This window comes from Frankliniella occidentalis, unplaced genomic scaffold, assembly GCF_000697945.3.
Source record: "Frankliniella occidentalis isolate FOCC.00 unplaced genomic scaffold, Focc_3.1 Scaffold240, whole genome shotgun sequence".
NCBI lineage: Eukaryota > Metazoa > Arthropoda > Insecta > Thysanoptera > Thripidae > Frankliniella > Frankliniella occidentalis.
Window position 1 is genome coordinate 402733 of NW_026267366.1, and position 10537 is coordinate 413269.

General features: G+C 47.6%; 2 protein-coding genes across 2 annotated transcripts; one reads left to right on the plus strand and one right to left on the minus strand.

The window, feature by feature from the left end:
• Positions 1-1868: 1868 nt before the first annotated feature.
• LOC113210229 (VPS35 endosomal protein-sorting factor-like) lies at positions 1869-6406 on the plus strand. The gene is made up of 9 exons (XM_026428112.2): positions 1869-2087; positions 2224-2320; positions 2414-2614; positions 2699-4676; positions 4776-4915; positions 5014-5179; positions 5264-5397; positions 5485-5616; positions 5698-6406. Exons 1-9 carry the CDS (start codon positions 2050-2052, stop codon positions 5797-5799), a joined length of 2988 nt encoding a protein of 995 aa, XP_026283897.1. The 5' UTR covers positions 1869-2049; the 3' UTR covers positions 5800-6406.
• LOC113210256 (3-oxoacyl-[acyl-carrier-protein] synthase, mitochondrial) lies at positions 6346-8005 on the minus strand. Its single transcript, XM_026428145.2, has one exon. The coding sequence runs from the start codon at positions 7755-7757 to the stop codon at positions 6402-6404; it is 1356 nt and encodes a 451-aa protein (XP_026283930.1). The 5' UTR covers positions 7758-8005; the 3' UTR covers positions 6346-6401.
• Between the last annotated feature and the right edge of the window lie 2532 nt (positions 8006-10537).

The window sequence follows — 10537 nt, forward strand, 5'->3', positions numbered from 1 at the left end:
GACTGTGGCGCGGCGCCACCCCCAGGCCTCGGGGACTTCCCTTCGTGCTGCACAGCATTGCACACCCGGGCAAAGCATTGCTGTCCAACAGCGCTTTGCCAATAAAGTCATGACTGCTTTAGGCTTACTCAAAACGTGATGACCATAATTAAATGAATGTCATGGATTGTTACACCCTCTCGCCCCGCCACCGACATTCAGGGGCGGTCCGTATGCGCACACGGCCAGGCAGCGCCGGACTGGCCAGGGCCGGCCAGGGCCGGCTAAAGAGCCTCAAAGGCTCTGAGGCTCTTTAGGGCCGGCATGCCGCGCCAGCGGCCGGGGCCCCTGCATCGGGGGCCGCGGAGCGGGGCCCTACCCGGGGCCCTGGCCAGGGCCTACCCTGGGTCATTGGTGCACTACCAATGTCTTGGCCTTGCGGCAGTGCAACAGTACCAAGGTGGCTGATTCACGCCGCGCACTTTCGGAGTTATACTGTACCGCATGCACGAGCGCGGGCGGGTTTGCCTATGCTCGCTGCCCACGGCTCCTTGTGGCCCCGTGCGAGTGGGCAACCAGCCCGCACGCGTGCATGCGGTACAGAATAACTATGAAAGTGCGCGGCGTGAATCTACCACCTGGTGCATGGGAAAGAACGCGGCAGAACGCAAGAAAGAGGGAGCATGATTCGACTCAGAACCGTGTTTTGACATGAGATATCGAAAAAGTGAATCGCTCGCTTGGCTCGCTATTTACCATAGCAGCAACCAAAGACCAAAAGACGCCCATAGTGTATTACTCAAGTAAAATACCCCTCGGCCCAGGCGGTTCTAACCGGGCCCCACGGGTAAAGTCGACTCTAACCGGCTAAAGTCGACTTTAACCGGTAAGACATCAACTGACTAGACTGACCATTTCATCCGGGGCGATCTACGCTCTGTCGCTGGTGGCTAACGCTAAGTGTGGAGCAATTACACTCGTGAGCAAATTGAAAGCACTACTTATTTGACAGGGCAGAAATTTGCAGTGTGATGTGGTAGAAAGTTGCAGTTTGGTAGAAGAGTAGGCTTGTGTGTGTCCCTTAAAAGCGCAGACCTCTATTCCGAACGGTTCGCGAGTTGTTGTCGTGCAGTAGGCTACTCTGCATATTTGCCTCAATGACTCAGCACGTCGTTTTTTTCTCTCAGATACATTCAGCGAATTTATGGGAGCTGGGCGCCTGCGAGACTCGGGGTAGGCTACCCTGCAGTACACGCATGCACTGCTGGCAAGATGCTGCCAACCTACTAGGCGGTACGAGAGTTTTCCTATGCAAGTTTTCTGGAGTTCCGAAACGGCGAATGACGGACGTGCAACCGACAGCTCCTGGACGGGCGACTGGTGATTGTGCACTCAGGACTCTGATTTTCCAAATTCGGGATTTACGCTTTTAGAACTCTAAGGAAATTCCGCGTAACACAAACAAGGCAGATACGGTTGCCTGAACCACAAACCACTTCGACGAGTTATTCACTTATAACAACTATCTTAATGAGGTCAGTATGGGCCCACACGACGAGTTTCCATGATTTAGGGCTCTCAAGGTAGATATCGCCCCCTCAACCGCAACCCACCCTGCTTATTTGGTGTACACACCATGAAACAAATATAAACCTTATAAAAAACATAATGCGTGGGAAACCTGAGTTTTGCCTTAAGCTGGAACTTTGCCTAGTATCTGCGCATCGATGCAGGCATAGCTGGCACAGCCGGACGCCGCGGACGCCTGTGAGTCAGAGAGTAGCCTCCCTGTTGTGCCCTCATGTCCGTAGGGTGGCCTACCCGAAGGACTCGAAGTGTCTCCCGTGTGGCTCCCAGTGGCTCCCCTCACGCGGACTGCGATATCTCCCCTTTGCTTCGTCCGCCGGTACCGCCACCAACTGTCAACAACAGGCAGGCACCGGACCAACACAAGGATCTGGTGCAGAAGAATGTTTTCGTTTTGGACCATTTTTCCTCGATTGTCCCTCGAATATTTTAGCATTGCTTTATAATTTATTATAATTAGAAGTGCTCAGTAAATAGATCAAAATGCCAGCGACGACAACCCCACGAACTTCCTGCGAATGGTAAATGTTTCGCTATTACATAACCTACCCACAACTGTCATATCACTATTTTTCGTTACTCAATGAACCCATTGATATTTAAATTAAACAAAGTATCGATTTTGATGTCAAAATAAAGATTTTAATAATGCCACAGGATTTCAAGGACAAGAGACAGACTTCAGGAAAATGTGAAAAAACAACTACCCTCAGAGGAAATTTTAGATCATCCATTAAAGCCTTTAGTGGTCACGGTAATAAGTTTTTCTTTTCACTTTTATATTTATTTTAATTTATTTCCTGTAAAGTCTATGGATTTTTATTGTTTGTCTTCTTCTTACCTCAAGATGTCAGAAACACGCATAGTAAAGTTGCGAACTGTTGGAGGAAGTACAACTAGTAGTACAAGATCATCAACTCCAACTCCAACACAGAGCTCTTTAGCATATTCCATGGATCCTCTTGGTGCCTTAGAAGGAAGTGATCCCTTAAGTCAACTAGCTAACCAGCAAAAGATGGATCCATTATCAGCAATGGCTGCAGAATCTGTAAGTGCCACTCCATTTATCTAAATGGAAATGGAAAATATTACGATTGCCATAGTAATTATTTCTCTTATTCCGTTCATTCAGTGGGTTGAACCAGTCGAGGGCAAAAGAGGCAAGGAGAATGTTACTGCCAGTGCTGGGATGGATGATGGCTTTCAAGAATCTTGGGCATCTAGAAAAGCTGGAATTCTATGCAAATTTACTACATCTGAAAAACTATCCATTGTTACCAGTTTCTTGTCAGGGGGAGAAAAGGTGGTAGTAAAGGCCCAAAGCTCAGTTGTTGATAAAGTCAGAACTCGCCTGGAACAATTGGATGACTTCGAAGAGGGTTCTGTTCGTCAGATGTTGGATTTGTCACAACAAGAATATATGGGTCGAATAGAACAACTGAATTCTGAATTGGTTCAAGCATGGCACCAAGATCAAAGAGTTAAGGCTTTAAAAATTGCCATACAGTGCTCAAAACTACTAGTGGACACATCTGTGATTCAATTCTACCCAAGCAAGTTTGTTCTCATCTCTGATATTCTTGATATATTTGGGAAACTAGTGTATGAACGCCTCAGAACAAAATCAGATTATTGTGCACCAGGAAGCAAAGTTCCCACTCCTTTACCAGAAAATTTCACTCCAGATATGGTTCCTGAATCTGCAAAAGAAACATGTCGTAACTGGTTTTACAAAATTGCTTCAATTCGTGAACTGGTTCCCCGTTTGTATGTTGAAATGGCTATCTTAAAGTCCTACAGTTTCTTGACATCAGGCGAGTTCTCACAAGGCCTACTTAGGCTGACTCGAATGATTAGAGGAATTGGCGACCCTCTAGTTGCTGTTTATGCCCGATGCTACTTGTGTCGTGTAGGATTAAGTATCAACTCCAGTGACCGAGTGTATTTACGTGAAAATTTTTATGACTTTCTTTCAATTTACAACCAATTGTTTTCCCCTTCTGTCCGTATGGATTTGACTTTTCAAAAGGTTGATCTGTCAACATATCTTACTCTGTACACACCAGCATTGGATTATATCTTGCAAAGTGTAGCACATGATGCAACAGAAAAGACTCTTGCAGATATCCTTGATAGATGTAAGCAGAAATGCAACAGTGCATTGCTCTTCAATACCATTATGGCAGCTTTCAAACCAGCATATATTGCTGCTCGAGCTACACAATTTGTTGAGCTGTTGACGTCCTGTGATGAGGAAGGATTTCCAAAATATCTTCTCTTCAGGACCCTAGGACTATGTCTTACTTTGGCTGATCCACCAACAGAGTATTGCCTCCAAATACTAAATGATGTTTGGAAAATTGTTTCCAAGCTTACTGATCCTGCTCAATATATTTGTTGTGCCGAAGTTTGGGTCCAATATGTGGCCAAACACTTATCCACTAGAGAAGTTAATACTTTTCTTGGTGATATTATCAAGCACATGAGTGTTGGCCGGGCCTATGAAAGCCATTATTCTTCTCTACAAACTGTTATGGAACGTGTACTTTCTCATGCAAATGACTTTGAAACTCTTCTTACTATGGATAAGTTTTTGCCTATGCTTGATATTTTTCAAAAAGAAAGTGTTAAAGTTGATGTCTGCAAAAGCATAATGTCACATTATACCAAGCATTACCAATACCAAACCACAAATGATCCTGTTATTACAAATGCTCTTATGTTCATCTGTCGAGTGATGCATGATTCAGTAAACGCATTGACTGTTGAAGATGAAAAAAGACAAATTGGTAATTTGATCTGCAATTTTGTGAAAAGAGTTGATTTTGGAAGAGATTTTGAACAACAGCTGTCATTCTATGTGGAAGCTAGAGCATCATTTACCAATCTAGATGTTATTCATGCTCAGTTAGTGCAGAGTGTAAACAGACTTGCTGTTGACACCAGATGTATAGTGAAGGGTCACCATACAAGAAAGACGGCTTCATTTGTTCACGCCTGTGCTGCGTATTGCTATATCACAATACCCTCCATTTCATCAGTTTTGATGAAACTAGAGTTATATCTTTTGTCTGGCCAGGTGGCACTCCTAAACCAATGTCTAGGGCAAGGTAAGGTATCTAAAAAATACTCTCTAACACATTCTTACTTTGTTTTCTGCTTTTAAATATTTTGCATATTTTACATTCTGCAAATGTGGTTATTTATAGCGGATGCTTGCCTGAAAGCAGCTTTGAGTCTGATTGCTGATGTGCCAAAAATTATTGAAATTGATGGTAAACAGAAGAGCTCTGAGCCATACATAGTCTCATACATTTGTAATTTTTTATCAACTCTACTGATTGTGCCGGTACGAATCTACCTCTATACTGTTCTAAATATTTTAGTGGGATTTTAGTTTGTTAAAAATATTAAGAAGCCCCCCTTTTTTTCTCTTAATTACTATAGGACAGTCCTGAACAAGGAGTATTATATCTTACCAGAGGGTTACTGAATGTTATCCAAAACTACAGTTGGGATCCACAGAGTGCTGGTCGTGCAACTGTATACCTTTATGTACTGGACATGCTGTCTACTGCTGCACAAGAATCCTACCCGTACCATATCGATATGGGTATATTTTAAATCTAATCTTTTTTAAGTTTTCCTTCTAAGCTTATTTTGCAATGCTAAATATTGATTTAAACTTTTATTCCAGTGGATTCAAATGATGTTCTTTATGGATCTGATCCGAAGTTCATTGCTGAATTGAACAGGATGTGTTCTGTTGTTGTGGAAGAAATTTTGAGCCATCTTCAGTATCTAGGAAAAAACGAACTTTTCTCCAAACAGGTACACATTGCTTTGAAATTTATAATCCACATTTCTGCATGTTCTTGAAATCTAATCAAGATTTAATCTTTCTTTGATCTTCGGCAGTCCTCTTTGGCACTAGATCTTCTCATTCGAATTGCTACTAAAGCAGATTTGTCTAAGCCAGATTTAGCTACTCTTGCCTTAAATTTGTGGAATCTTTCTCAAAAACATGGATGCTTAGATGTGAAGTTAGCTGTGAGTACTTAAAGAGCAGTTTGAGAATTGCCATTGATTTTAACATATTGACTTTGGTTACTGTACATTGTTCATTTGCAGGTTCGCACAACAGAGTACTTAAAGAAAAAGTTCTCTGGTTGCAATCAAGAATATTATGCAGAATTTATATCAAGGCTGAAAATTAAATCCCAAGTGAAATAAATAGCTTTTTAACCAAACAAAGATGTCCAATCAAGAAGCAATAATAATTACTTTTTACTTATCTACTGTAATTACTATATTCAATCACCATATTAATCAGCTCAATTTTGTTTTGTAAACAATTTTTAAGTGAGCAAATTTTGTTTTATGTCCCTTTGTTGTGTTTTCATGTGTCACATGCAATGTATATCACAAGTTTTATTCCTGAAATGTGTTATTTAATTTTAAGTTTTTGTACCTAGTAATTCTAGTATTTGGGAAACTGCACCTAATTCATGAAGAGCTGGTCTCTGCTGCTAAGTGCAATATTGTTATCTAAGATCTTGTATGACTTTTCCTCCCAATTTACTGACCATGCATTTTTGTGCCATTGTTATATTGTTATTATTCCTAAAAAGGATACAATAATTTGGGAACAAATAATTCTACCGTGTCTCTGTTAACAACTAATGTGTTGCTGTTTGTTGTACTCTTTTTTATATGATCTGTTATATCTTTGGGGAGCTAGAGAATAAGTCTGAAGTCAGATAGGTTAGAAAATACAAATTTTTGAGTCATTACATGTAATATGGTAAAAAAATATATTCACATAGGTAATCTATCTATACATTGGTTTTATATTCACTTATACATAATGTTGCATTTGTACCACCAAACCCAAAGGCATTTTTCAGAGCTATCCTTGGAGCATTAGAATTGTGGTTCCACTTTTGACTAGTGTTTGGCACATAATTTAGATTTAAATCAATATCAGATTCCGTATGATTTATTGTTGCTGGAATTAATCCAGTGTTGCATGCAAGGATAGTAAAGAGGGTTTCTAAGTTTCCTGCAGACCCCAAAAGATGCCCATGAGCTCCTTTGGTTGAAGAAACAGCTATTTCTTTGCTATGGCCACCAAAAACTGTGTGAATAGCTTTGCTCTCAATAGCATCTCCAAGAGGAGTAGATGTAGCATGAGCATTTATGTAACCTATTTGTGCAAGATCAATGTTTGCCGAATGAAGAGCCCTAGTCATTGATAAAATAGCACCTGTTCCACTATCACTTGGAGAAGTCAAGTGTGAAGCATCTCCAGACAATCCATATCCCAGTATCTCACCATATATCTTCACTTCTCTAGCAAGAGCATGTTGTAATTCCTCAAGAACAAGAATTGCTGATCCTTCTCCCATGACAAACCCATCTCTATTCTTTTCAAACGGTCTTGATGCTTTTTCTGGGCAGTCATTGAATGATGTACTAAGTGCTCTCATTCTGGAAAAGGCTGCAATTGACAGGGGACTAATACAAGCTTCAGCACCACCACAAACCATGACATCAGCATCTCCATGTTGAATAAACCGAAAAGCATCACCTATAGCATGAGCACCAGTTGCACAAGCCGTTGACACTGCATGATTTGGTCCGCAAAAACCATGTCTAATACTAATCTGCCCAGCAGCCATATTAGGTAAAATACGTGTCACAAAGTAAGGACTTACTCTATTGTAACTTCTCTTGAGGGCCTCTGCTGTTTCACATACATCATCCAAGTCAATCATACCCATACCCACAGCAACTCCAGTTCGCTCTTTTTCTTCTTTAGTTTTTGGATGCCACTGCGCACAATTGAGAGCTTCCTGTGCAGCAATCAGACTATATGCCGTTGCTGGCGCCATTGTCCGAAGTTCGGATTTGGGAAAATGTTTGGTAAGGTCAATAGGTGGGGTTATTCTAGCGGCAACTTGGCATGGGAGCTTATCATATCCTTCACCTTTCAGCCTCACAACTCCACATTTCCCAGCAAGAAGATTATTCCATGACTCTGTTGCTGAGTGGCCGATGGGACTAAGAGCTCCATAACCTGTCACAACAACTCTGCGTTGCTTTGAATAAGTTGTTGAAGAGAAGTTTCGCGTTAATAGGAGGAGAGAATGATACTTTTGAGGCACTGCGGTAACATTTACTTGACTCATGGTGAAGCAGGCAGAATCTCTTAACCTCTCTCTTCCATCAATAGTCTATTTCAACGAGTCGGCAGAGTTGATCATTCAAACAAACCAGAGCTTTTGAAACGCACGTCGTCCTAGTTTCGGAAGTATGGCCTCTTCCCGTCAAATTCCCCTTACTTTCTTCGCAAGAAGAGAGAATTATTCTCAAAACAATGATGTCTCGGCTCGGATCCAGATCCAAAACAAACGAGTGTGTATGTATAGCAGGCGGGCAAAGAGCAGACGATACGAAGTACGATGTGTTGCCTACCACCGGGCGCTACACCTGGCGCCCGGGAGTTAGGCAACCCATTAAACACGGTAGAACCAGCGCGTGGGCGCCGCGGGTGTAAACGCGGACGGGGCTGGCGGGAGCGGGAGGCTCGAGCACGGACGGGTACGGGCGGGGCGGGCCTGGCCAACCAACCTGTCGGCATGTTACGTGATCAGCATGGCGCGGCATGGGGCCACGGCTATGACCAACGGGCCAGCCAGCCACTGCCAGGCCTTACGGCCTTACAGGCCAGGCCGACCCAAAGCCGTCTGACGGATGTGGGACATTCCACACCGCACCATGCCGAGCGGCGGCGGACGCGGCACGGCGCGGGGAGGAAATGAAAGGAAAAGGGTAAAGCAGTGATGAGTTCTCTGCCCCGCCAGCGCGGCAGGGTACCGGCTCGGCTCAGCTCAGCTCAGCTCAGCTCAGCTCAGCTCAGCTTAGATGCGCGGGTCCGCCTACGCGACGACAAGCCCGCCCCGTTCCGTTTGGCACGCCGCTGGGCGCCGTCATTAGCCGCAACCCCCTGGAGCCGCCTCGTGCACTCGCAGTGCACTCCTGCGGACGTTACAAACGGTTTGTGTTGCCGGTTTGTGCCCCCGTCAAGCGATGAACGTCCGCATTCTCATACATCGCTACATCGCACACCGCCGCCGCCGCGCCGCCGCCGTGGCACTCCCCGATTGTGCTCCGTCTCCCATGGGCGCGGGCCGGGTGGGTAGCAGAAGCACACAACAAATTCGAAACACATCGATGACGTAAAGGAGCAGCTCCACGCCGCCGCCGCCGCCGCGCCACGCGCGTCTCGCAGGTGGATGTGGAACGCGCGTCGCGAGCGGCGGGGCGGGGCGGTCGGTCACCGCGCTTCTCACCCCGCCGGGGGGCCCTCCTGTACGCCCAGCAGGACGAGCAGCCCGCGCGGCGCGGCCGGTGCGAGCGAGAGCTCCGGGCTCGGGCCACAATCAGGAGGTGGTTGAAGGGCGCGGTTCATCAGCGGCTGGGCTGGTGTGACGCAAGGCGCCAAGTGGGGCAGAGCCGGGCAGAGCCGGGCAGAGCGGCGGTGTCCAGGGAGTGGCCCGGCCCGCCTGTAGGCCCGCCTGGGCGGCCCCGGGCAGCCCGGCGCGACGGGTACCCGAGCCAGGACGGGTGTACTCGTTCATAAAAGAGGGGCAGGGAGGGACCTGCGGACTCTCTGGGGGAGGCGAATCGCTTTCCTAACCTCGCCCGACCCGGGCAGAGCCGGGCCCACGAGGACGAGGGGTGTGTTTGGCGCATTGCAGTGTCCCGGCTGACGACCGAGCGCCGCAGCCTGGCATTGTCCATTGTCCAGCCGGAGCCGGACCCCCAGAACAGTGGCGAGTGCGAGGCGAGTATGGCGTCCGAGCCAACCTCCACGACAACCTCGATGGCATCTGCGGCCCGCGCCGGCCCCCGCGCACCGTCGCGCTGTCTTTAAAACCGACAAAGGTCGCACGCGGTCGCGACCCGGAGGGGCACTGCATTCTCTGCAAAGGCAGCGGCCGCTGAACCGTTGTGGCAGTTCGTGCACTTTATTCCATCCACCATGAAGTAGCAGTCAGCCCCTAAAAGCGGTGCTGCTCAAAACCGCACGAGGTCTCTCTCGACCCCTCAGCCCCGCTCCCCGCGCGGCCCGGGCTGCTGACCGCTGAGCTCGCCCGCGTCGACGCCTTGACCCCCGCCGCGGCCCTGCTCGCCCTCCCTTCACGGGTTCCCCTCTCTACTCCGCGCTATATTGCTGCGTTTTTACTCCTTTTATTATTCCTCTCCAGCCCCTTTATCATGGACCCCCCTCCCCCACCCGCCGCCCCGCGCGCCTTGCGGACATTTTTGGTCAATTAATTAGCATTCTGGCTGCAGTGCCCCGCACCGCTACCACCGCCGCCACCACCGCCGCCGCCGCTGCGGTTCGCACGGCTTCGGCGTCTTTCGCCATCCTTCATTTGCCACCCAGACAACGCGACGCGGCCCGCGGCCCGGCCTGGGTGCTTGTACACGGCCTGGGTGCGGCCGGCCCGACCCGATCTTGCCATGCCCGACCCGGCTCTTAGACTGCAGGGCTCTCAGCCTGGAACGTAGGTCAGCACAGGCGACCCTAGTCACACACACACACGTCACCCCCGTCACGGTGCCGCTGTATGCTCCTGCGACGGAAAATCTGACTCACCATCGGCCGGTCCACAGGACGTCGCCAGTCGTCACCAGAGGTCCATGGTTAGCCTTCGCGGGGCGGCGGACTGTGACTGCCTGAGCCAACCCCTTGGCACGTCGCAGTGCGTCTTCGGTGTGATACCGACGGTAAGACCACGCGTGGTTGCGCTGGTCGGTCGCAGGTCGCAGGGTGGCGGGCAGTTCTTCTTTCTCTCTCTCGCACCGCCGTTCTTCTAGTGGGAAAAGAGAGACAGAAATAACCAACCGCGATCTCCTAAAATGTCCGGAGTGAGACAACCCTGGTCGGTCGCATTGGATC